At 38.8% G+C, this 27,952-nt stretch overlaps 1 protein-coding gene across 1 annotated transcript; it reads left to right on the top strand.

Moving 5' to 3' along the window:
• Window positions 1–31: 31 nt before the first annotated feature.
• Window positions 32–26,135, top strand: ptp4a2b (protein tyrosine phosphatase 4A2b). Its single transcript, XM_081377079.1, has 7 exons — window positions 32–162; window positions 17,538–17,814; window positions 18,102–18,210; window positions 18,312–18,404; window positions 22,046–22,176; window positions 24,094–24,168; window positions 24,992–26,135. Exons 2-7 carry the CDS (start codon window positions 17,810–17,812, stop codon window positions 25,101–25,103), a joined length of 525 nt encoding a protein of 174 aa, XP_081233205.1. The 5' UTR covers window positions 32–162; window positions 17,538–17,809; the 3' UTR covers window positions 25,104–26,135.
• The last annotated feature ends 1,817 nt before the right edge of the window (window positions 26,136–27,952 follow it).

Here is a 27,952-nt window from a genome sequence, read left to right as displayed (position 1 = left end):
TTGCGCAAAGATGACGCAGTCGCTGACTCCTCCCCCTCAGTTCCTCTCAATTCAGTTTCACTGAGAGAACGACAAACACGACTTCACCCTTAAAGCGGTTACGGCTCTACGTGCACTTTCTCCGGGGATTGCCAAGGGATTTCAATGTTTGGCCCGTTCTTTGTAAGTATCACCTATTACAACTGGCTTTCTGTCTCCTAATATGGCAGAAAGATGTTAAAAACGACTACCCGAGACGTTTGTTTGCCTGGTTCAACTGTAACGTTAGCTGTGAAAGCTCGCGTTCAGCCGGTGAAGGAGCTCGCGAGTGTGGCAGCCATTTGCCCGCGTACGTTTGAACGGAAACTCCATAATCGTCTTTTATTTGTTTTCACGTTTCGACGGTTTTAACCGGGTCAGGGACGGTGTATCGCTCATTCCTATATTTGTTGATTTATGAAGGGTCTGGAGTTCTCCTCGAGCTGTCTGGCTGTCCTGTACTGCGCTGGTTAGCCGCTTGCTAGCGGTCTCATCATCAGCCAGAGACCGTGTCAAGAAGTTACTCGGACAGTTTATTTCCCGCTACACTTTTAACTCTATGTTCAGATATATGGTTAATTCCGGGTCTGAACGTAATATTCAAGGATTACTTGGTCATTTTTCACTATTTGACCGGCTGTTAGGGTCAGAGAGGGTGCGATTGAATTGTTAGCCTTGGAGCTAATGTTATTAACTGTCAGTTCAGTCAGATAACACTTTATCGTCAAACTCCAGAATGTTCCTGATTTCAGTGGCTTAATTGTTATGCAAAGTGTGGAAGATTAGAGTCCTTAATTTTAGGTTTTCTTTTTACTGTACCTCAAACCTAGCCAATTCACGTGTGTGTAAGTTAATTGGTTTCTTCATATTCGTGTTTGCTTTATTTTAATTGTGAGTCTGACATATGGTAAATCTTTAAAGCCGACCCGTGTCTTTGCTCATTCCTGTATCCAGCACCTGGTTAAACTGTAAGCTGATGATCCAGCATGAGACCTGAACTGCGTAGTAAACTAGCTGTGCTAAGCCGATAGTTTTTAAATGCCATGCTTGTAGAACAGAACAGGTAAGATGACGCATGGGGGAATCTGAATTAAACCGGTATGCTTGATATGATCCAAGATTGTTGTATTAAGGTGCCATGTGTAGTATTTGATGAGTCACCTGACTTCATGCTCCACTTGTTCTCATCCTGCTCCTGTGTAATCATCACAAGGAAACTGTACAGGTCTTGGTAAGTGGTTTATGCACTGGCTTTGAGACGGGACATTGGAAGTTGTAAAATTGCCAAGTGAGAACAAGTCAGGACATGTTTTAGAGCTTAAGGTATCTGCGTAATATTTAAAGTGAGAAATTTCAATAACATGACAAGGTTTTTTTTTTTTTTTTTTTTTGCATGGTGAAGACATGGTTGAGACGGGACATTAAATTTGTTTGAAATCCTGAAATTGTGACAAGGTTGCTTTTTATCGCTTTGACCTTGCCTTATCTACATATTTATTGGACAGGTAACTTACGGCCTCTGAATATAACACTGTGACTTTTATTTCACAATTTAATCAACGTTGTTATACATATATGGGCATTTCATTGGTACTGGTAGTTTGACAGATTTCTTGTTTACTACATTGGGACAGCTTTAAATAAATGTGAGCACAATAACTTAAGTAAACATGAGATATCTTTCTATCTATCTATACTTTATTTTTATTTTTTTATTGAAATGTCATTACATAAAAAAACAAGCAGATCTATTTCCGTAACTAGGCTACATGTCATCACATTAACAGCCAGTCAGTGTTTAACTTTACACTGGTATAAGTTTCATGAACATGGAGGAAGTACACAACACTTTGAGAAGTAATAAGTTGCTGCTTTTGCTGTATCATCTGTTACATTTGCAGGTGTTGATTCAGTTTCAGTAACGTTTCATGCCTAGACTTGAGGCCATCTAAAGATTTGCCTTTTTTTAATTTTTTTTTTCTAAAACACTAAGTAAAACATTTGCCTGAATGGAGATGTTTGTTCATTCATCATTTAAATGGAACTGTGTGTGAATTTCATCCTTAATCTATTTTCTTATTGAGGGCTGATCTTTTATGCACTCATATCTGTGTTCAGTCAGGACGGTGGATCCTCTCTGTGATGATTTCTGGCATCGCTGTGCTTTGTATGTCCACACATCTCTGTCCCATATTATACATAATTGAATGCATCATCATGACTTGTTGCAGTACATAAGTAGAAAGAAGACATAATCAGCATGGTGCTGCTTTGTGCTAGTTTTGGCAAGTCTGCTGAAACCTTTCTCACTGTTAACTAACATAAAGACTATCATATGAAGGCCTGATAACCTTTCAAAACTGTACAAACGTGTCTTTTTTTTAGGCCTGTTCGGACCATATTTATAGCTTGTTTGGCATTTTGGGCTGTCAGTAGCCACTCTTACTGGGCAGCATGTTAAATGTCACTGGTAGCAGTAGTTCACAGCTTGTTAACAAACATGGATCGAGTTGTGCCTCACAGCAGGCTTTCTTAAAACATCTACACAACTGGCAACAGCATGACTCCCATTCCTCCCACTGTCTTTTCAGCTTGTCTGCTTAAATATTGAAGGACTGTTGTACCCTTTGAGCCAGCATTGCAAGCCCAGCAGGAGCGCGGCTAACCCTTGATGAATGAGTGTGGTGCTGCTCGCCACAGTCTCATCCTGACCTGCAAGACATCTGCTCCCTCTGCATGGCTTCGATGCAAGCTGCATGATGTGGCCTTTGAAAAGGCAGTCAATCCTCAAGATTTCTATGCTGAATAACATGAACTGTCTGTCTATTGTTTGAGTCATTCTATTAGGTTTACAGTCACAGTGCTGTAAGCTTCAACTTGACAGGAAGTGGGCAGGTTTGTGGCAGCATTTACAAGAGCCACCCTCTTAGCGGAGTTTCCACTGAACAACTTCTTGTCTTCCCTCAGCGCTTCAACACAATAATGTGGTGGCAGTGTGTTTTTTTTCGACACATCAGTTTTTGACACATCAGTCAAATTGCACAAGCTGACAGAGTAGACATTTTTAAATACATTCTTTAAAAAAATAAGTTCATGGCTAGCTTTAAACAAACATTTTGTAAAGGTCTAAAATGTGTAGATCTATGAGTTCTATAGGAACCGGAGCTTCTAGCGGCAGATGCAGTGACGCAATTACTTACCAATCAGCGATTGGCTCTTTTATTTAGAAGGAGGGACGTATTGTGCCATGTTGCTCGTTGCAGTTTCTCCCATTCATAAGTAATAGGAGTGAACTGTCTTTCTATTAGGCATGGGCATTTTTCTAAAATATTGTATTTGAATATTTGGGCTCATAAAAATCGAACATTAATTTTATTTAAATGAGAAACATTTTAAAAACGTAAAAAATAAAGTATTTTTCACCATTTCTGAATAAGCTTATGATTAGGCAATATACACAACAAGCTTACGATAGGTTTTCTTTAAGTTGAAAACAAGCGTGCCGGAAAGTGAAGCCAAAGCATCTCGATCGGCCTCCCGTTGGTTGGTCCCAGTATAGGTCATAAACCACGCCTCCCCATAAAGTCTAAATTTGGACGCGATGGAAACTAAACAATCAAATTACACTTCAAATCATTTTTTTCCAAAGATGTTTTCTGTCATTTTAGGTCGTTTTTATGCTAAAAGCGTGCAATATTAGGACTTTGGTGGCTTCACTTTTCACCAATGGAAGAGAGTGAATGGGCGTCATCCATCTTTTTTTACAGTCTGTGGTTGAAAACATTAAACAATGTGTAAACAAAACAATATAAAGAACAAAAGCATTTAAGCTCAAGCAGTGCGAACGGGAAAAAAACGCTAGTAAAGCAGACTGCGCCAATTATCGTATACACGATCGTATATATCGTATATCGTGTTTATATTGTTTCACGTTCATGTGGAGAAAAATTATATCCACATGCTTGAGTGAGAACGCACTGTGCTGACAGGCGTTGCAGAGACACAAAGATAACGGTGTGCTAAGCAAATTTTTCAACAGAACTTTGTGTTTTCTGTTCTTAATCCTGTGTCCCTCAACGAAACTTAAAGGAAGTATATATGTCTCAAAATCATTTTGCTATGTGATAAGGCATCATCTCGGCTCACTCGGGGTACAGCTGCACTTTCCTCATTCGACTGGTGTTTGGTTTTCTTGTGATTTCTCATTGTGCTGGTGATTTTATGATGACTGCTTCATTAATTAATTTGATTAAAAGTAATTCCATTTTGTAATATCATTTAATAAGATCATTTTCATCTAAGTAATTCCAAACTTCGCGAGGCAGAGAATGGCATTATGTGATCAAATACAATCAACTTCTTAACACGCTCCACAGCGCCACCCAGTGCATTTAATTATAACTGAGTTAGTGCTTGGGATTTATCATGGATTCACTGCATTTACAGCCAGAAAAGCGCCGTAGTAAAATTCGAATTGTATTTTATTTTTCGAATAATAAGATTGAATATTCGTGCAAACACTCCTACATTCTTTATATATATAGTCTTTGGCATGGCTTGTCAGAAGTGGGCAACCTTTTTGTCGTGAAGTGCTATTTTTAAGTTTAAGTTTGTGCCAATATGCTTTAAATTTGTCAAAATCCTTTAGTTGGTTTGTTTTCGGATTTATATTAGACTTTGAATAACAGGTTTCCAATGGGATTTCTTAATGTATTTTTGCTGATCTGATAGCCATCCGATTTGTTAAAACTGTTCCATTCTTACTTGGCCACATAAATGTCTCTGTAAAAACAAATACAAATCTGTTCTTCAATTCCTGTGCCATATGCAAATTCAAGTTCACATCAATAAGAGCAACAGATATGAGGTTTATTTGAATAATCAGCTAATTTCAACTTCAAGCTCAAAGGACCAAAGACATGTAAACGAATCAAAAACAGGAAGATGATCATGACACCCAAAAAGGACAGAATGCTCATGCATATCGTTTTTTTTTTTCTCATCATCGTGATGTTGCCTATCACAGTTCGGTGTGTGTGACGGAGGGATTCCTGCCACTGTTTTGACACCTTTACTTATTTTATAAGCTCTTCACAAGGTCTCAGCTGGTCAAAATACCATTAAATGCAAGCTATATGCATACAATGGCCGTGTTTTGCCCAGAACACACATTGTTTTGGATGTTCGGTAAGTTCCATCTCAAAATAGGCAATGCGTCATAAAAGCTGACCAATCAGATTGAGAACTTATCCCTATGCCTTTGAGTTCGGTATCTTTTGGTTCGGTGATAAAAATAGCAATCTAAACTCTAAGTGGACCAGGACTAAATGTTTTTTTTTTTTTTTTCAGAGTCTGACCAAATTAACCAAGTTGAGCTTCAAGATGCGACGCCAAACTTTCAGTGTAATTTGCCGCAGATTGCTCGTTTGACGGCACTGCTTTATTTATTTTTTAAACCATTTTTGGAGGAGGAAAATGTAGCTTCAACAGTCTGGTGCATTTACAGTTTCCTCTAGAATGCGAAAACACCTGGTCTTTTCACAATCTGATAGCTATCCGATCAGAAAATGCATGAAGTGAGTTTTCAAAACATTGTCGTGTGTGTGTGGAATGTTTAATAGGACTCTATAAAGGCTTGGTTGAATATTTCTGAAATTTATAGCATTCACTTTTTGGTAACACTTTACAATAAGGTTAATTAGTTAACATTAGTTAACTACATTAATTAGCATTAACTAATAATGAACTGCACTTATATAGCGTTTATTAATCTTTGTCAATGTTAATTTCAACATTTACTAATACTTTATTAAAATCTTGTTAAAAACTAACGTTTAACAAAGATTAACAAATACAGTAGCAAATGTATAGTTCATGGTAGCTAGTAGGGGTGTAACATTATATTGTCACAATATATCGCAATAAAAAAATGCATCAATATGTATCGTGGATAGTGACTATGTATTGTGTATAATTTACCCAAAATGAAAATTTCTGTGTGGTAAAAATTCAAGTTTTCAGAGTTTTAGTGTCAGAGCTACATTAAACTAGTATATATAATGCAATGGGGGAATATTTATGGCTCCTGATAATGCCAAATGTCTTGTTACCAGTAAAAAGTGGCCTACTTTTTTTTTCTTTTTTTTTATCGTGATATGTATATAATCGTGACATGAGGGTGTCATTTCACACCTAGTAGTTAATACATTAACTAATGGTAACTAATGAACCTTATTGTAAAGTGTTACCAACTTATTTTTTTCAAAGCCAAGCACAACAGATTCAGCAGAACAAGCTGTAAGCTGTTATTCACACAGACTCAACTTGTGTGTGCTTAATGCGCAGCGGTCGTGCTAACGGTTTGTCAGAGGTCCTAACTTAATAAAACAAGCTGTGTTACTCTGAGGAATGATTACCTTTAAATGTAGATCTGTAGGCAGGTGCGAGATACTGCCGTACCTTATTGAATTCATTCCCTTTTAAAATGGCATCCTTTTTTGAGGAATATTGTGATTTATGGCAAAACAAGAATGATGATGGCTTCGTTCTGGCTGTACCTTATTGCCTTGTCTGTTGAGTGAGATTACTGCTGTGCTGAGCCCCTGGGTTTGGCAGCAGATTTCTCCCTTTCTATGCTGTTGTTTTTTTGATGCACGTTTTCATACCAACTGCTTTCAGCATAAAAATGGTTGACCTCTTCCTTGGATCTGTGCAGGGAGCTGATGATGGCGTCGTCTATCGGCCCAACCCTAGTAGGGATGCACGATATATCGGCCACCATATCGGTATCAGCCATATATGTTCCTTTTCAATGTTATCGTTATCGGCCCGATAAGAAAATTTGGCCGACATATTAAAGCTGATAAATAATGGATTTTTCCTTCAGATGCGCATGGTTTGCCACGATGATTTAGCCCTGGCAAGCCAGACCTACATCAAGATGGTAGGTCTGGAAACTCACCATAGTCACGGCTCAATCCGAGGGGCGGGATAAACGGCTGTCTTTCAAATTCCCTCTGCACGCAATAGGACAGCGCTTCAACCAACCAGAGCGTTTTCCCAACAGCGGAGCTTAGTTGATAGATTCAACTTTTGCCATATCTGGCCGGCAAAACGACGAACACATCTTCCTTTTTTTAAGAATGACTTAAGTGCCGTTCTTTGCTCTTTTCTCAAAGAAAAACTTAACTCCAAGTCCTCCAGAGTCACGGCCAAAGCCGATTTGAAAGACCGTTGTTCTCCATCAGCAGCCGCCATTCTTTGTTTTCAAGTAGTAGCAGCCAGGTAACCGTCGCAACTCTGTCGTGTATGTTAAGCCCGCCCCCGCCTACTCTATACACAACGTGATTGGCCTGAACCAATCTGGGTTTTTGCAGCGAGAAGGTTTATTGAGAGTTGCTAGACCCACCTGGCTGCGAAATACATTTTGCTGCCGCTAGGGTGCGTCTAGATTTCTAGGCTAACGATGATTTTGAATAGCTTGAAATATGATTGGAATCACTAAGTGCAACAGTGAAGTCTGTCATATAGGCTACATAAAGTTATATTAAGAACATTATAATTGTGTGCTTGGGACGTGGCTTTTAATAATGAGACTTATTTTTGAAATCATGCTCTCAAAAATTATATAAAAATTTGGATTTAGATTTATCAGTCAATATACCGGTTATCTAGCCTGGCTCCGCCCTCCTGCGTACTTTCGCTCAATTTTATTTCCCTTCAGTACTACGTCTGGGATTGTGGTGTATTCTTTGGTTTTCTCCGGCCAAATTTTTGGCAGCCCAATCAGCGAACAGAGGGAGTGGCTGAGAACGGTGACGTTGATGTCGTGCGTTAGTTTGAGTTGTAGGGTTACTTCACGACCAAAGGTTAGCGATTGGTTATGGCAGATCCAATAGTTTTAAACTTCAACAGAATACCCGCCTACAAGGAAGTTAACGCTTGTCAATGGAGAGAGGCCAGACTCTTTGTACAAATGAAATGTACGAGAGTCTGGTAGAACCAGGCTACCGGTTATCGGCTTTCAAATAAAAAAAAAAAGATCGGTATCGGCCAACATTTTTATATCGGTGCATCCCTGGTCGGCAGACTTTGAACATAGTTTATCAGGCTTTGCTCAGTAGTCAAGACTGGGCATGATAAAATACATTTCTATGTAAAGGGAGTTTCCTTTTTGTTGCTATGGGCTTGCTGAATGTCATGACTGACATAGATACAAAAATGTTATCCATAGTGAGTAAATGAATCTATGATTCAGGGAGTTCTTCTCTAGCTCTGCTTAGAGACTAGTGAGGAATGCAGACAGACGGGCCTCAAGAATGTGTGTGGCATTCAGTGTGTACCTCAGGTGTATTTATAGGCCACTAAGTATGCTTTACACAGATTTTTATTTTTGGTCTTTGAGATAAAGAATGCCGCTTTCTGAACTGCTAGTCCTATTTAAACCGCTTAATAGCTACTTTAACTTGATGACCCTATGGTCCATTGGTTATTTGATGCCCTTTGTCTTTTGTTACTGTCTGCGTGGTGTAATTCAGGCATGTTTATGTGAAAAGAGCTACTTTTTCCTCTTAGCAACTTAAAACAACACCTGGAGAGATGGAGCATTCATTCTTACAGTGTTATCCTGTCTCAAAGCAGGACCCATATTTCCTCTCCTTTTCTGAGAATGGCACTGGTGGCCTCTTTAATGTTTATTAATACTCAGAATTCACACTCGGGTGCCTCCATTCTAGCAGGCAGAAGGAGCGAAGTTCATCCTTTGTGTTCCAGTGTAACATTAGTCATGACTTCATCACCTTCTGGTGACATTAGGTGTGAGATCCTAGTGTTTTTTTTTTTTTTTTGTCAGTTCTCGGTTAGACATTTACCTGAGGAGCCGTTCAGTGTTTAAAGGAAAAGAGTCATATTTCAACCCAGGTCTTTGGCTGTATGTAGAGCTCTGTTATATAGATTAAATCTCACCTTAATGTCAGCATTAAATGATAATTTTTCTTAATGCATGTTAATTATCTTAGGGTGCTTTCACACTAGCACTTTCGAAATGTTCGAATGACGTCAGAGTTCGGTTCGTTTGGATGATGTGAACGCTGTTTTCCGAACTCGGGTGCGCACCCGCGAACCGTACTCGAGTCCGCTTAAAAAGGTGGTCTGGGGTACGGTTCGCTGCTGATATGAACGCAATCGTACCAAATCGCGGAAGTGAACCGCTATTGATGACATATAATGTGGTGCGTGCCTGTGTGCGTGAGTGTTTAACAATTGTAAAAGGGTCTATTACCTTGACGAAAAGCGGGATTGACGCACTGCAAGCAGAGAGATGATTTCTGCTTGCCTCCACAAAAATTGTCTTTGGCGGGCGGGCAGACATCCCGCTGTCTTTGGAACGGTTTTAATACTTTTGCGGCAGACAGACGCAAGTGTGTTTCTGTATCTTTTCTTTGAAAACAAAACCAAAGGTTTCAAAAAAGAACCAATGTGAAACGAGCAATTCTATCCATTTTGATGCCTTCTCATAGCGGTTACCAAGCAACACGAGTACGCGCCAGCTGCAGCTTGATGACGCAAGCTTACCACGGTTCAGATACAAATAATATAATGTGAACACATTCAATCGGGGGCAGGGGGAGGGGGGAGCAATCGAACTCGGGTTCGGAACAGGCAATCGAACCAAGTGTGAAAGCACCCTTATTGTAAATTTATCCATGCATACATTTAATTAAAAAAAAATTACAGCATAATTTTAAATGAAATTATAACTACTTCTGATGAAACAGATTTCTCTCTGACACACCCCACCCCTTTCTTACACTTGACTTCAGAACTCTCATTCAGATCTGCTTTCATCCAATCAACAAACAATGGATTGAATTCTTTCTTTTTTTCAACATTTTCATTTTGTAATATTACGAGATCTAAATGACAAATGTTTTTTTTTTTTTTTTTTTTTATCCCCGGAAAAATCATTGTGAATATTTAATGTATCGCTCTCAGCCCTACCTGTACGCTATCAGCTGAACAATATTCCGTTTACTACTTTATGGCAGTGCCAACAATACAGTGACACCTGCCCAGCCAAACCTCTTTTTCTGTTCTCATGAGTGTCTTCCGACTCACCTTTTCATCTGTAATGGCCTGGAATACAGCTAACAAAACTGAAACTCTTTGGCGGTGTCTATTCAGGGAGCTTAATGCAAAATCAGTTGTTGCTTATTACAGTAATCGGTAAAGGAATGTTTACCTCCTTTCTCAGTTATGCATTTGTGGTGGCCCAACTTGATCCAACTTGCTTTTTCTCTTATACTCTCCCATACCATTTTAATTAAACATCCTGGGAGTTGTTATATGATTGCTTGTGGCATGGCCTGTGGAAACCTGCATGGCTGTGTATTAACCTTTCTGGAACTGATGTAAAGTTTACTGCTTGTGGAATTTGCTTAATGGCCTCAAATCATTCCTGTCCTAGACTTGGGCTTATCTTTTCTTATCTAGATGGAGAATTCAGGCGTTTGCTCTTGTGGTTTTAGTTGCCGCTGCACTTTCTCACATGGCTTCCACCACGGCAGTACAGCATGGTGATTGCAAGAAGTCAGGCAGATCTGAACAGGTGTATCCAGGGCTTGAATTTCGGTGCGGGATTGCGGGTATTGCGCATATTTTTTATCATTCCCGCAGGTCTCCCATTTATAATGCGGGAAATTCCCGCAAACATTGATTCACTTTAGCATGTAGGTTCAGGTTGTATTAGTAAATTAATCCACGCAGATGGAAAATCAAATCAGTCATTTTAAAACTGTCTGCGAGACGCAATTTCACAAACAGCGTGAGTGATTCAGCGGCGCTGCGTCTTCTATCTCGCGTCTCTCAAAATGGGTTGCACAATGCAATCGTTAAGCGCGCAGCAGGCGGCGGAAATACACTCTCGCGTTTCGGGAGTCGATCGGGCCAGCATTGCATCACGAGTAACTAAAGTTTACCATTTGCACGTCTTTTCAAGTCTCACCAGTTTAAACAGTCACGCGATTTTAAACTCTTCGGTACTTGCGCGCTGTCTGAGAGATGCTTTTTTCTCTGCACACATACATAGAGTAAAGCAGCCTCACAAACAGCTCGCGGGTAACAAAAGTTATTTTTCGTGGATTATAAATCGCTTTAACAGTCAAAAACATAAGAAAATGATGTCAATTTCGGTCTTGGAGAGTATCCTCTAATCTAAACACAGTCGGTTATGTCTTAAATAAGCATAAATCGCACGTGACCGTATAATGAAAACAGGATCCGTGCACTAGCTCTTAAAGGGACAGCAGCCATATGTGTCTGTCATTAATTTGTTTGTCAAAACAACAAAACATAGCTTTCATTTTAAGGAATCAGGATTAATAGCCTATGAATTTAATTTAGTCAGGACTAAAATACTACCCAGTGTTATTTTACATTTGATTAGGCTACTTTATTCAGTCTCTGTAGTATTTCTGAATAGCCTACTAGTTTTAGACCTAAGCAAAAACTTTTCTCTTTATTTCTCTTTATTGATATCTTTATTCTATTGTATTTATTTGTGCTACTTTTTTCAATTTAATTCAAAGATTGAAATCAAGCTTCCTTGAGTTGTGTAAATTCTTAAGAACAAAATGACCCCATTGTAAAAATGCAATGAGTAGGCTAAGCATACATTTAGGCGAGATAAATGTAATTAAAAAAAAAGTCTAAACTCCCCCCTCAAATTAAAAATTCCCCCCCATAAGAATCACCTAAGGGGGGATTTCCCCCCCATTTTCCAAAATGAAATTCAGGCCCTGGTATCCTCACGTTTCGCTCCCTCACTGCTTGGTATCTTCCGCATACTTTGTAGTGGAAATGGAGTAGACAGTCTGTAACAGCGGTGCATGTTTAAAGCTCCGGAAGTTCTAGTTAGAGTGACATGACAAGGGAAGCTTTTGCACTTTTGTGGTAAAGTGCGGCAAGTATCAACACTTGTGTAAAACACAAACACGCATGTTCTCATGCAGGATTCATGTGATCAGTTTTCTGCTGTTCGCTCTAATGGCAAGCATACTGAAGTAGCAATCAATGGCAAATCTCCAGAGTGCTCGTCACCTGAAGAACATTTTTCTAGTACTTGCATACATCTGTTCTGTGTAATTGGGGTGAGAATCGCATGCGTCAGTGCTGTCGGGGGAGTTTTTCTGTGAATTGTCAATGCATGGGTGGATGTTTGCTCTCAGCAGGGTGGAGTGCATATGCGTGTGCCAATTATGCTGTGTTGAAGGGATACTTGCTGTTTAAAAAGACACTGTCTGTGCTGAAGCAAAGAATAGGTCTGGAAAGTGTGTACCAGTACTGTGGTACAAAGTCCACACACGCACACGCACACACACACAAACACACTCACACACTCACACTGGGTGGGGCTGGGTATCGTTACAAATTTTTCGATACCGGTTCCTGATCAATGCTTTTTTCAATAACAATTTTAAGAACAGATAATGTTATAGCAGAGGCTAATGTATAGCTAACATTAAGGATAAGCACACTTGATGCCTAAAGTTTAATGTGAGTTAATTCTGTTTTTCCGTTAAAATTCTTCTGGATTCATTTTTTTTTCCCCCGGTTTAATTTTTCTGGATGGTTAAATTAAATAGTAATCAAAAAGCATGTGTAATTAATTTAAATCATGAAACGTGTTCAATTTAACAGCAATTTATTAAGTTTAACAAAAATTACCATCTTATTGTTTTTTTTTTTTTCAAATTCCATTTTATTTTTACCCAGTTCTCTGCTGTTTAATTTTGTCTAGATTCCATTTCAATGGTTTAATCAAAATCATATCTAATTAATTAAATTCATAAAAACAACTTAATTTATTAATTTGTATACAATAATAGGGCCCTATGAAATGTTTTTAAATTGTGTGTGTGCATTTAATTTATTTTTCTGGTAATTAAATGAAAGCATAAAACATTCATTTATCTTTTATTGAAATTTTAATTTAAACAAGCTATTTTTTTTTTGAAAACAAGTGCTACACAACAGAGGTTTACTGTAAAAATGATAACATGGAAGAAAATTTGTTTTAATAATATTTATTAGTAGTAGTAGTAGTAGTAGTATTACATTAAGATGAACATTATACTGTGCAAGAGTAATATACTTCTATATAATTTTAACCAAACTTATTTTGACGGGTTGCCGTCTAGACCACCTTCTGTGATATGATGATAGTTTCTCTCAAATGAAATGTGAGAAATCAAAGTGAGAATATTAAACCGCAAAGGGACTATTAAATATGAATCCTGGATGTTCTGCGTCAATGAATGGCCCAAACGCGTGGTTCCCACTACACGGAACATGCGACGCACGCGGTGCTTGTCTGTGCCATTCATTGCATTGCGGTGATCGCGTGCAAGCCGACGTAAACTAGTGTTTTTCCTGGATGCCTCGGCCCAAAAGAACCGCATTTGTTTGAAATAGAAATATTTGGTATAAATGTCTTAAACACTTGCATTAAATTGATCAGTGATTTCTTACTCCTGGAAAAAATGTGACACAATGTTTACTTATTTGAGATATACTTGAAGGCTATGCAATTGCTTTAACTTGTTAATACAACCCTGTGTGATTATAGCCAGAGGTTTGAGCACAGCACAAGCTCTTATCTTTGGTTTTCTCTGCATCGCTCTCTCCGTCCCTCAACCCAAGGCCTGTGATCTCAGACTCATTCCCCAACAGTTGTGAAGGAGAGAGGAAGGCCTTGCAACTGACTCTGATACAGGTCAAGCTTTGAGTCGGCAGAACTTTAGGGAAAAAAACAGGTGTGTATAACAAGTAGAATTAATTGACCAATTAAATCAATTATTGTTACATTCTAGTATTACTCTATTTTCACTTTCTTTCTTTTTTTTCGTCAAATGACATTCATTTTTCATGAGTGAGTCAGTCTGCTTTAATCTTGGCCTAGTTCTGTGTGTTCTGACATGCTGTGCAATGCATCTGCACACCCTTTGGCCCATATTTAGCGCAGGTTTCTGACTGGATTTAACATGGAGGATGAAAACACAGCCTCAGTGTCCCAGCTGGATTTGTTACTCAAATCAGAGGGATCTGAGAAGGATCATTGCTTTGCTGTTGGCATATTAGCTATTCAAAAGCCCTGTAATCTGTTTCGCTGGCTGAGGAGCATTCAGATGATTTTGGCAGGGTTAGCATGTTCTCAGATGCTGCTTTTAGATGTTTTTGTTATGCCCCTATTTGAAAGCCACAAATAGTTAGGTTAAGTTATATGTACACATTCACACTCATTAGACCTCTATTACACTGGTGTTTATATCACAACATGAGTCACCCTTTCTTGCAACTGCTAAATTACTGCAAATGTATTTTGTAGTATTGCTAAATCCCTAGAATTCATTCAACCAAATTCATTCACATAGATTCTCGCCCCTGCTCTTACAGTATGGGATATGCTCAGTCACGCTACGTAAAACAGTCCGTACCGCCTCTATCACCTGTTTGGGCTGCTATGTTCCCAGATAGAGCGCTCATTATCACTATGTACACTACTCTCCTAGATTATGACAAGAGCAGACGAATGGCCTTTCAAACTTTCCCAGCTGTGTTGGGTCGAGGGAAAGAGGGCTCATGGAAGAGAGTGAATGGAGAGAGAGAGAGACAGAGCTCTGGACCCAGTGACCTCTCGTCTAGATAACATGCAGCAGTATTTCACAAAACAGTGGGCAACATGAAACTGTCATTTCTGAGAAGTCTTCCTTTTTCCACTACTCTGTTCGTTCATGCACAGGGCAGCTGATGTGTGTGTGTGTTTATATATGCAGCAGGGGAACTGAGCAGGGTGTACGTGTGACACAGCAGAGGCTTCACACTGGCTCGCCTCCGGTGTTAGAGAAACTGAATGTCTTACCGGACAGTTCCAGTTCTGCCTAGTTGAAACGTGTGACCTCTAAACGCTAGATGTGTCTTGTGTGAGAAGATTGTGTGTAGTGTATTATTGCCAGCTGTGTGATTACCTAGTGACTTTAAAGGCACAAAGATCCCTGTGATCTGTATTCAAAACTTAATTTTTTTTTTTTTCGTCTGCCTTTTCTTTTCTCTGTCACTTCCTGTCTCACTGTTACTTTGCACTCATTTCTTCCCCATCTGTTCTGGTAGTAGCAATTACAGGAGTGGCTTGCAAATGCGGTTCTATGATTTGCATGAGTTCCTGGTAAAAGTAGAGCAGGAGGAAGTAGAGCCTTTATAGGAACGCCATTTCACACAGCTGCATCCCTGATTGTATAGCTTCTCATGGGGCTTTTTATTTGCATTGTTTACACTTGGCATTTGCATGCATTTTGAGAGATACTATCACCAATGTGAAACAATGTATGGTAAACACTAATATAATTTGACAGCTATCAGTTATAGTTTAACCTATCAATCTTCACCATCAAGCTTAGTAACATACAGCTGTGCATCACCACAGTGCAACAGTGAAAAGGGACCCTCTCAAACAGTGTCGTGCCGTATGTTGTTAAAGCGGCATACCGGTATTGTGGTATAAAAAATGTATATAATAACAAAAATAAACACTAGTATTCGCTATGAACCGGTATACAGCCCAGCACTAGGGATGGGTTAAAAGTATGATTTTCTCAATTTTAAATGATTCTCGTTTTGAAGAACCGACATTGATTCTTATATACCAATATATTCAGTCTATGCTGTTTTTTAGTTGATGAATGACCAAAGCTTTGTCATGCGCCTTCCATCCAATAAATGGTTGAAAACAGTTTTTGCATTTGTCAATGCCCAGCCCTACCAAAATATTTGTTCTGAAATCACATTCTGAGCTGGTGAGGAATGAATATGTCCCAAGTCGTATTTGTAGTGTAGACATGAATGTGTTCTGATGCATCCCTGATAACAATCCACCCACATATCAATAAACACTAAAACAAAGGACTTGTAATAAATGGCAGTGCTTTTATCTAGCAATACTTTTCCTCCTGATATTATATAGATATTTAGTTTTTATTAATTTATATCATATCATGTCCAACAGTTCAGTAATGAAGATGCAGGCCATCTATATAAGCTCAAACTCTTGAGAGCTGTGTTTCTCATGAATCTTGCTCTTCGAATCGGTTTAAATACTCCCAAATTCTGTCTATTAATGTAGTCACAGAAGTGGTCACAGGGGAAACACATGACCAGATCAACCAATACCGTATTGTTCGGAATATGACAACCCCCCTTTTTTTTTACTTTTAGCATTTTTAAAACGGTCTTTTTGGGCTCGCCATCTTCTAACGTTACACTCTGACACTCTATTTGGCTGCTTAATGAGATTTGTTTGATGACTCCTGCCTTTATGAGTCCTGGGGGAAACGCTTGTTTTACTCATATTTGGGGTGTATTAACATACAGTTTAGAACCCGAATATAGACAACCCCATTTTTTCAGAAAAACATCGTCTTATATTCGGAACAGTACGGTAATATCAGGTGTAAACGGGGGCATTGTCTCATTTCCTACAAGGCAATGCGGCACCTCAATGTCACAATAGCCATCTCTTTCCACCTGTCCTATGCCTTTGTGTGGTTATTTCCTTGTGCAGCTCAATTATCCTCCCTGAACCATTTCATGGTTTTCTAGTCTTGAGCAAGCTTTTAGCTCAGCTGCTCTTTTGATAAGATAACCACTTTCCTAGTCTTGCTGCTTTTTCTTTCTTGAAGAGGCCACTTTTGTGCCATCTATTTAGCCTCATCTGTTGGATATAGCGCTTGAGACTGCTTCTTTTCTTCTGAGAATTGCAACTTGTTGACAATCCAAGTCTTCTGATGTTCCTTTTTTTGAAATCGTGTCTGTCTCAACATGTCCAAGTCTCACATCATGAAGACACTCATTGTGTGTGTGCTGTTTTTTTTTTTCTTAATGTGGTTATTCAATCTGTTGCAGATCAGGGAGCCAAGATGACTTGGTTACTTTGATGGGTGTCCTTTTATTGTGGATGGGGGTGGCGAGTCGAGGAGAGAAGCGTGGGACTGTGAAACAGTTGAGGCTGTTTGAAGCTTTGCCTGACTTTAATCCTTGCGACTGCCTTTTGAGTTTTCAGAAACTTAGGAACAAGTCCTCCCTGTATTGTCCACTTTGTGCCCTTTTTTATCTCAGCCTTTCTCTTTCACTCTCTACCCTTCTATCCCCCCCACCCATGCACACTACTTTTGATTTGAGAGAGACTGCATTTAGAGGCAAACCTGCTATTTGCATGACACAGAACATTGTGCTCCATGCCAAATCAGGAAGTAGGTGTCTTGATGTCTTAGACTTGCTGTTATAACCTGTCTGCTTCAAATTGCCTTTCTCAATGAGACAAGTCACTGGCTTATGCTGCTGCAACAAGGGTGAACCGTCAGTCCGAGCTGAGCAGTTCTACTCTTTAAGATTTTAAAGGATGTCTAAATGATTGTTCAACTGATGATATCTCATTCTGCACTCACTGTCTTCTTTCTCCCTCTCTCCAGTGTTTCTGTGTTGATTCGGATCACACATATATGGCGTTTGTGACCGTCTGCGGAGAGTTCTGCCAGGCTCAGCACCTCACCTTTGTGGACAAGTGAATTGTTAGCCGCCCGAGGGACTACGCTACCCAGAAGCCTCCCTGACAGCCAGCACACTGGGTCCAGTCTGTCTCTTCTATACCCTTTTGGGATCCTGTGTAGTCCTCGAGCGAGCCCGCCTCACTTCCTTCCTACAACTTTTTCTCCCTGTAGCCAATCATAAACTCTTCTCCTGAATGGGGTAATCTCAATTGTCTCAATTGGATGACTGAAGGATAGTCTCCCTTTTTCTTTATTTTCTTTTCAAGTTTCTCATTCTGTTTTTTTTTTTTAATACATCCTTTGAGCATCGTGGACTAGATCACCCTCCTTCTGGCTTTTGTTTGTCTAGTGTCCACTCACCATTGCACCCAATATTATTTTTTTTGTCTATTTATTTTTTCATACTGCTGAGATCTGAGCCAAAGATTTTTTTTAAAGAAACAAAGGAACAGGAGTTATAAGTACTTCATTGTAATTGTTTTAAAGACGTCTTGCCAACATGAACCGCCCTGCCGCTGTTGAGATTTCCTATGACTGCATGAGATTCCTCATCACACACAACCCCACCAACTCCACTCTCAACAAGTTCACTGAGGTAAGGGAACTGTCTGGATCCTGCTTTTGTGAATGAGCTTGTCACGAAAGGGGAAACCCAAATATCTTCTCTTACACGTTTCACTCTGCCTCCCTCCTTAGGAGCTGAAGAAGTTTGAGGTGAACACACTGGTGAGAGTATGTGAAGCCACCTATGATAAGGCACCAGTGGAGAAGGAGGGCATCCAGGTCCTGGTGAGTAAATCTAATTGATGATTTGAAGAACAGTGTTTAAAGGGAAGAAGTAAAGAAAAGGTGCTCATTTTGTCACACTGAATGACAGTGCTTTTCTGCAAGATGGTTGATTTAAAAAGGCTACTGAACTGAACTCCCAGTAGTAATTCACTGGACCTAAAGCGCAACTAATACAGTAGTTGCTTCAACTGATCCAAAACCCTGACAATAGCCCTTGGCCATCCTTATTGTTGAACCCTGTTCATTATTATTTATTGTGCTTTTTATGTTTACTAAATTGTAAATATTGAGCTCACATACACTGCCTTTCAAAGGTTAGGGGTCAGTAAGTGTTTTTTTTTTATATATATATACTTTTATTCAGCAAGTATGCATTAAATTGATCAAAACAGTAAAGACATTTGTAATGTTACAAAAGATTTCTATTTAAAATTAATGCTGTTCTTTTGAATTTTTTTTTATTCATTAAAAAAATCCTGAAAAAAAAAATGTATCACAGTTTTCACAAAAATTAAGCAGCACAACTATTCAACATTGATAATAGAAATCACTTCATTCTAATCAAATTCAACATGAAGTTTCACAAAATTAGAAACCGTTTTTCGTCTTGGTGTTTTATTGTGCATAGTGAATATATGCAGTAATTGTCTATCAAATATCCAAGACTTTCACGGATCACCATTGAATATAGGTAGCAGTTAGGGTTAATTGAGGTCTCCTGTGTAATGAATTAAGTCCTATTTATGAGTTTTATAATTGTTTACTAGATTCAAGTAATTACACTGGCAAAAGAAATGTAAATTAACTGTAACCAGAGCAATTCCAGTGCCGCTTTAACGCAAACAGTTTGCCTGCAGAGGATTGCGGTAGCTCTGGAACGATTTTATTGATTGCTTTGTCCTGTTTGCAATGGTCTTTTCTGTGATCTCTTCTCAAAAGGGCGAGTGATCAAGCAAAACCTCCCATGCTTCTTTCACTCTTTTGAATTATGTAGGTCGTTTCACCCAGAGCCCTACTGATGTCACTAACAAGTGTTGTATGTGGGTGTGTGTAATAAAAACACCTTCTTGGTGGCTTTTAAAAAAAAAAAAAACTTACTCTGCGTATTTATACTTGACATTATCTCGTTCTGACCCTGCTGGAAAAGCCTAGATAACCCTCCTAGTTTATTTACCATCTCTGGGGCCGGTTGCACCAGCTGGATGCAAAAAAAAAAGTTGGGTGCAAGTTCTACGCAGGGCTTAGCTACGCCCAGCCTTCCGATAAATATTAACACCTGTTGCACCAACTAAACCAGGCGCAATTACGCCCAGCGTAGATGATGTGCATCCACGCTGATACATTCTACAGCAGTTATATTAAGATGCCATTCAAAGTTTGCTATTAATAAAGAACTGAATTGCTCATGATATCATAACAAGTGAAGCCACAGCACCATCTGATTTCAATGAGTAAATATGGCCTAACGAGTCAGCGTTTTTATATCTGAACTCCCTGTACAATGCAAACGTCCAAAGCATTTAAATACTTGTTTATATAAAGTCGGGAATTGTCTCTGCTTATTAAAATTGTGAAAGAGATACGTATAAGTCTTCTGCAAATATTGAATCTGAATACAGACATGTGCGTTTTTAATGTATGTGCATACAATTACAGTTATTCACATTTGTCATGTAATTGTTATGTGTTAGATAATATTGTGATATTTTTTTTTTTTTTTTTGTACAGTAAATTTAAATGAGTGGCTGGCTATATCACTTGCTGTGATTGGTCTTAAAGAGGTCCCTCCGAGCAAAATGATGCATGGTATACAATTTCGGCCAATATCCCCAGATATATGTTCATATTTAAAGTCCGCGTGAACCGGAAGTTGCAAACGACTTTTCTCCAGTGTTGACATATTTCCCAGTGAAAAGGAATATTGAACAGAGGGCAGGGTTTTACTCTAGCGCTCCTCCTCTCCATCTCTCACTCATAGCAGACTAACGGTTTGAGGGGAGTGGTTAAGCTTTTCCCAACCCAAGCTGTCAAACCTACGTCATCAGCAATTCCAGACCGGAAGTTTCAGACTTTGATTAAAGATTACGACGGCAAACTATTTTGTTCTGTGTATTAACTTGCACGGATTAATTTTTCACCACAAGACTAGTAATATGTGCTACCAAAGTAAATAGGGTCAATTTTGATTTCAGTTGGACTTTTCATATTATATAATATTTCCAGCATAATTACATGCATAAATTTTGTTAGGTCAGTTACCTGTGTCGGCAGTGTGCAGTAGACACACTCATCTTAACTACTAGGACTAGTCTTTTAACTGGGTGTACGTCCAGCTTGTGCATCCAGCCCCTGATCACCTGTACGCTGCATGCTATGTTGGTAAACAGAAGATATTTTGACAGCTACAAATGTTTTATAAGCAGCTATATCTGAGGATTAAGTCAAGCCAATTTCTCCTGTAAAAGAGGAAATTTCCACTCCTGCCTTTGTTCCATTTTATGTATTTGATCATTTTTCTCCTACAGAATATTATTTGAAAATAATAGGGAAGGAAAGGTGTTAGAAGGGGAACAATATCCTTACTTCCTTAAAGAGAAGGTACAGAGCAGTTTAAACTCACGGTAGGGTGGTAACAGTCAGCAGACTGTGTGTGTGTGTGTGTGTGATATATGGCCCATGGCATCTGTCTAACTGCAGCTGTAACCCAATACCTGAGAAAAGATGTACATCCCTGCTATTCAACATTGCACCACGAACATTTTTCTTTGGAAGTGTCTCACTCACAATTGACGGGGAATGGCTGAAGAAAGAAAGAAATAAGGTTTGATTGGGAACAAGGGATTGCGTGTATGAGAAGCATAGTAAGAGAGAGAAACTGAAGCTGTCTGTGGGTCAGCATGAGCGCAGCGGCCCAGACAGCTGCACAGACACAGAACTGCCAGCCAGTCTGTTTCCATTATCTGTCATTCTCGCCCACACACCCTTTCTCTTTAACATTCCCAAGCATCAAATCTTCTCACACACTCAGATTTTGGGATATTCAAAGAGGAAATGGAAAGCAGACCTAGATTAACTACATAAAACTGCTAAAAATTAATGCAGTCCTAAGCTGTGTTTAGTGATGCAAATGGATGGATTCCCCAGAAAACCACCGTACTCCCTTAGGATGACATTAGACTTGTGCGTCATTTCGGTGAACCTGATACATCTTGCCCCGAACTCCCCTCTGTCCTCCCCACTCCTCCTGACGGCTCTCCTTATTGATCTCATTTTGCCAGCTTCACATTATATTTTAATCTCCCAGGTCTGTCCGTCCTCTCCTCCTTTGTCTCCGCATAGCTCTCTCCTCTCAGGCCTCTCTCGCTATTTGTGTGGTTTGGCTGGGAGGAGTCCAGATCTCTGTGGCCTTCTGTCTAAAAACAATTCATGAGGGCTTTCTGCTCTTCCACAATGCCTTGCTCCACAAGCAAGTTCTGCAAGGCCACATGTAAAACTTCTCAAGTTAATCAGCTGTTTTACCTTGTATGTTCCCTCTAATACTCTGAAATGTATACAAGACATTGAAGCATTTAGTCAAAATCTAAACTGCTGTTTGTTTATTCCTGTTTTTTTTTTTTGTTTTTGTTTTTTCATGGCTGCAGGACTGGCCCTTTGATGATGGAGCTCCGCCCCCCACCCAGATCGTAGATGATTGGTTAAACCTGCTGAAGACTAAGTTCCGAGAGGAGCCAGGATGCTGCGTCGCCGTTCACTGTGTTGCAGGGTTGGGCCGGTCAGTCTTCTAGTTGTAAAAGTGCTTCTTGAAATGTTTGTAACTCAGAGAAGCCCTCTTTCTTTAGCTCTACTGATAGGACATATGTCTAATCTCGAAAGAGACAAAAACTGCGTTTATTTGATAAAAAGACAGGAATATTGAATATGCAAAAATAAATAAATCTTTAAAAAAAAAAATATATATATATATATATATTGTGAAATATTATTATAATTTAAAATAACCGTTTTCTATTTTAACATTTAAAATGTAATTTATTCTTTTGATGGCAAAGCTGCTTTTTAGCAGCCTGTCTAGTCTACAGTGTCATGATTATATGCTGATTTAGTGCTCAAGATGCATGTCTTATTATTATAAATGAAAACAGTGATGCATAATATTTTAGTGGAAATCATAATAAAAAAAAATTTTCCCAGAATTCTTTGAATAAGTTCAAAAGCATTTATTTGGGATCTTTTTCTTTACTGTTACTTCTGATCAATATAATGCATCCTTGCTGATTAAAAATATTGATTTCTTTAAAAATATATAACTGATCACAAACTTTTGAACTGTAGTGTAAATAGTGTATGGCACATTTTTATTTCTAAAGATTAGCTGTTGAGTTTCTTTAAATTAGAAAAGAAAAGTGACAATTAGCAATATAACAAACAAGGTTAATGCAGACATCCCACCCTGCCAAAACTAATGTCCAGGAGATGGCACAACACCCCCAAACAATAATATATAAAAATATGATATTATATTCTTTTGTGTAAGCCGCCTTAAAGTGGTACATTCATTCAATAGTATTTGTGTGCCGAGAGTGATGTAGTTGAGTGTAATGAAAATAGATTAAAGGGTTTCCACAAAATCCAAACGCAAGTGGTCACAGAAGAATCATTTGAAACGTGTGACAATACCAGGTTTAACGGTAATGAGTCTTGGCTGACCACTGATCTGTTCACCGAAAATGTGTCTTGATACCATGTGGAAACAGGCTTTCTCTCTTGCTCGCTCAATTTCCGGGATTTTAAATATAATTTGCGGGTGTCAGGGAGCCGTTATCAATATGCGGGAGACTCCCGGACCTTCTGGGAGAGGTGGGATGTCTGTTAATGGCACTTCACCATTTGGATTGTTGCAAACAGTAAAGAATCTTAAACACATTCACACGCAGGTGAACTTGAAACCTGCCTAATTTTACTGGACATCTAGTTAAGACCGAGTTGATTAGTTGCTTAAGCAACCCATGTCTAGTCAAAAATACAAAAGTTGTGTAATAAGTGCATGTGAGACCCAATTGTGTTTTTTCAAACACTTGTGAACTTTTGCATATTTAGCACTTAGTCGCTCTCACCTTTTGCATAAACCCGCTGACACAAACGTACGCACAAAACCAGTGTCTCAACTTGAGAAGTTAAGCGTCTGTGACCTGCTGGTGTTAGTGTGGTGCTAAAAATTATCTCGCATTCATTTTCTTGAGCTCAGTTTACACCAGTTCTTTTAGGGACAAACAGCAGCACCATTTAAAACGAGCCTGTGGTCGTGCTGCTCTCCAAGCGTTGAAGTGTTGTTTTGTTGTTGTTTTGTGAGAACTCAACTACAGACTGCCTTCTCAGCTCTTTCCCTCTTTTTGCACACAAGCAGCTCAGAATACAGTTTTCTCTGTGAACACAAGCACTCTTTTTGTTTTTGAGCTCACAAAGATGGTACACTCTGATTTGATTGTTGTTGATGCAGGTGCAAAAATCATGACCTGAAAATGGATGTTTAGGGCCCGAGCACCGATGGTGTGAGGACCCTATTGGAATTGCTCCGTTTATTTTGAGTAGGGGTTTTTTTTTTTTTTTTTTTTTGGTCATTAAGCTACAGGTTTTCAAGTTGAGTGAAACCTTGCATTGTATTGAAAGCTGTTTTGTCTTGTTTTCATAGAGCACCTGTGCTTGTGGCTTTAGCCCTAATTGAGAGTGGAATGAAGTATGAAGATGCGGTGCAGTTTATAAGACAGTAAGTAGCTCGGATCATTTGTCCTTGATCCTTAATTCTGACATTCTAACTTCTGCTTTAAGGTTGGATACACTACACAACTTCTTAAATATCTGAACCCATTTTTAAACACTAGGCATCATGCATTTGACAACTTTGTAAATGGTTACAGAAAAAACTGAGCATCATACACTGAACGACGGAGGATCAGACACTACCAGACTTTCCGAAGTCATTCCGAACACAAACTTGCACAGAAACATGCTCCTCATTGCTAGGAGACGCTTGACAGATGGAAACAATATATTCTTAAAACTGACCAAAATGTCAAACAAGTTTGATATCCTTTGACTGGCTGGAGTCAAATACCCCTTTCACACATTGTTTTTATTGGTAAGTTACTGGCAAATTACCGTTTAGCGATCATATGTGAACCAGGAACTTTTGTTCTGGCAAATTTCTGGAATGAGAAGTTGGAACATTACCAGAAAATTACCAGTATGATACTGTGAGAACAAAAAATATGATTACCGGCATGATGCGAACGAGGGCAGGACATGCTGACCTAAGAAGTTTGCTTTGTGAACAGCACATTTGTGTTATTACCAGAATAGTCAATCTGGTAATTCATGTGTCAAAGTCTGAAGCTTAAAAATAAATCGGAGCCTTTGCCCATCGTGCACTACACAGTCTGTAAACTCTTACTGTCTATCTGCAGACTTGCTCTGACTTTTGGCATCTAGCGACACTAGGAGGAAATTATTTGGGTAAAAGTTGTGTATCCCAGCCTTTAGTAGATTTTAAACTGCACTCTCATGTAAATTTTATTTTTTTTATTTTTTAGGAAGAGACGTGGAGCCTTCAACTCCAAACAGCTTCTTTACCTTGAAAAATACAGACCCAAGATGCGTCTGCGGTTCAAGGATGCCAACGGTCACAACTGCTGTGTCCAGTAGTGTGTCATTCTGTCAGTCATACAAAACAACAGTGGGAATTTCAACCAGGGTAGAGGGGAGCAAAAGCTGTGGGTTATAATTGTGGTGATTTTTTTAAATCAAATGAATCATGGCTAATCGATCACAGAGATGTAATGAATGAACGCTGATCTATGGATTCACCAGCAGTATCAATGCGAAGGGTCAAAGCACACAGATCAGCCCGTAAACCTGGTTGGTTAACCAGCGTTAACAGTCACGGGCAAGAATAATACACAAGTTCCCCTGATTTCCCAAATTTACAATCATGGGATGACTTTTTATTTTGTGTTATTTCAGAACGAGTACTTTGAACCATGATGAAAAGATTTACAATTGTAAAATGCTGTCATTGTTGATTTTTATTAAGACTTGTATTGGTGGGCTTGTTTTTTTTTTTTTTTTTTAGCATTTCCACAGACAATAGCCAATTTTGTTACAGAAACAACTCTCAAGTAGACATATGATATTTTTTCATGAAGTTCCTTTCCAATGCAGCAATTGCCCCCTTGAAATCACTTTTAATTTAGGGTTAGCCTAGGTTTTAAATATGTCAGCTGTATTTATTCACAATAATTAGTGTCTTGTCAGGAGTGTGGGTGTGGGGTTAGGACACTTCTTTCTTTCATGGAGCCATGTTATTTTCTCTTGTTTTTGTAATCTATGGGGAGTGCAATATTCTGTCCAGCTTAGAAAAGCCCTCACCCTTAGGACCGTCCTACATCCAAATTCAAATACAGGAGGACACTTGGCTTGTTTTAGGTACTCCCTTTCTATAGCTGCTCTTCGCTGGCTGGTCAGTAAAAAGCTTTACCGTTGACCTGGCTGTGACACGCACACATAATGTGTACACACTTAATCTGTCACTCTACTGTTCAGCCCTCAGACACTGAAGGAAGTGAGAGGCGGGAGACTGGTCAGCTCTGGGTTTATTTTATTTTTAATCATTGTGCCCATTTTGAAAACACCCCCACTTCATCTTGGTTTTAAGACAAATAAATGAATTGAAATTGATTCTGGCCTATTTTCATTGTGTTCTCCTTCCTGTAATATGTTAGCTATTTACTGTACTTGATGGATGAGTCATTACATGATGACTGATTTTTACGGCCACCTTCAAGATAACGCATGAAATTATGGCGGAAGATAATGTGAAAAGTAATTGGGTGAGAATGACGTGTTGTCACCTGCAACTGAAAGAAAAAAAAATCAATCTAGTGATTTCTATTCTATAAAAGAGACACAAAAAGTGTCTCTTTTGACCTGTCACACAAAAATGTGACTCATTTGACCTCATGAGGCTTTTCCACACCAGGATTTCTGTCCAGAAAGTTCCTGGCTGATCAGCGACTCATGTACGTAAAGGAAACGGCTCCCCTTTGTGACATTTCTAATGTGATGAGTGATAGTGCAGATGGAAGATGACTAAACTCTTGAAATATTTAAGTCGGTCACATGGTAGAAATCCACAGGAAGTTGGGAATGACCTATTTACTTCCATCTCTAACACCTGCTGACATAATCCACTGGAGTCTGTAATATAAAGAGTCAGACGTGTGACTAATTGTTTATCATTAAGTCCATTTCTAATGCATAAACTATTTATGTAGGAAACCATAGCACTAAGCATATGCCTTTTAAAGGGATTGTTCACCCAAAAATTAAATTAAAATTGTCATAATTTATTCGCCCTCAATTGTTCCAAACCTGTATGAATTTCTTATTTCTGCTGAACACAAAAGACCAAACAGTTAATGGGACCACGTTGACCCCCATAATATGGAGGGGGTAAAAAAAAACTATGGAAGTCAATGGGGACTAGAAGCTGTTAGGTTACTGACAGTGTTTAACATATCATCTTTTGTGATCACCAGAAGAAAGAAATTCATACAGGTTTGGAACAACTTTAGGGTGAGTAAGTGGTGACTGAATTTTCACTTGGGGTGAACTATCGCTTTAAATGACTAGTACAAAGATGGAAGTCAGATTTTCCAGATTGCACAAGTCTGGGCTGGTTTGTCTTTATCTGCAGTGCCATCTGCTGGATCAGCTCGTGTGCTGGGATCTGGACAGTCTATCCATGGTCTAACATCATGGTTGGGGATTAGACAAGTTAGAATTGCATTTAACCTTTTTGTACTAGTTCATTTTTATTAATACTATTCAGAGAGTAACATTAGATGGACCACATAATTTAACTAGGATCTTAAGATATAAGATCTTGCATAAGTCAGTTTATGTTGATAAATTGGAGACTGAACTGAAAGCACTGAGCCCTGCGAATTTACCCTTTTTGTAGCTTTTACTAAAATAACTTTTCGCTGGAAAATGAAAGAAAGAAAAAACGATACATAAGTGTGATATTAAAATGTAATTTTATAACATAAAATGAAATGGGTTCGCAAATTCGATAGTGTTAGGCTTTCTTGCGTTAATAGATTTGGATAATGGGTTATATAAAATATTGGTTAATGGGTTTTTTATGCCACAACATACTGTATGAGATGGTAGAAACAGAAAGGCTGGTTTCTAAAGTACTTCTTCCTACCTCTATATATTAATGCTCATGGGTAGCCTAAATGGGTTCCATTCAGACCTTAACAACAAAAAGTATTTTACTGTTATATTATATGGCAACAAGATTCAACAAGACATTTTCACCTGGCTATACCCAATGTTTAGATATGTTGTGGTATTTATGCAAATCAGCACATGCGTAATTAGATTATGCACCGTTTGTCCATGTTAACAAACAATTTTTAAATAAAACTTGTAATACATTTTTTGTTTGTCTTGATGTAAGTAATCAACTCAGTAATTTTCATGGTGAG

Source organism: Scardinius erythrophthalmus (assembly GCF_964197995.2).
Source record: "Scardinius erythrophthalmus genome assembly, chromosome: 10".
Taxonomy (NCBI): domain Eukaryota; kingdom Metazoa; phylum Chordata; class Actinopteri; order Cypriniformes; family Leuciscidae; genus Scardinius; species Scardinius erythrophthalmus.
The sequence above is the reverse complement of the archived record's forward strand: the minus strand, read 5'-3'. Positions and strand labels throughout refer to the sequence as shown.

Coding starts and splice junctions, on each gene's coding strand:
- ptp4a2b (XM_081377079.1), top strand. Junction 18,405..22,045: donor AGGAGGGCATCCAGGTCCTG/GTGAGTAAATCT, acceptor TCATGGCTGCAG/GACTGGCCCTTTGATGATGG. Junction 22,177..24,093: donor TGTGTTGCAGGGTTGGGCCG/GTCAGTCTTCTA, acceptor TTGTTTTCATAG/AGCACCTGTGCTTGTGGCTT.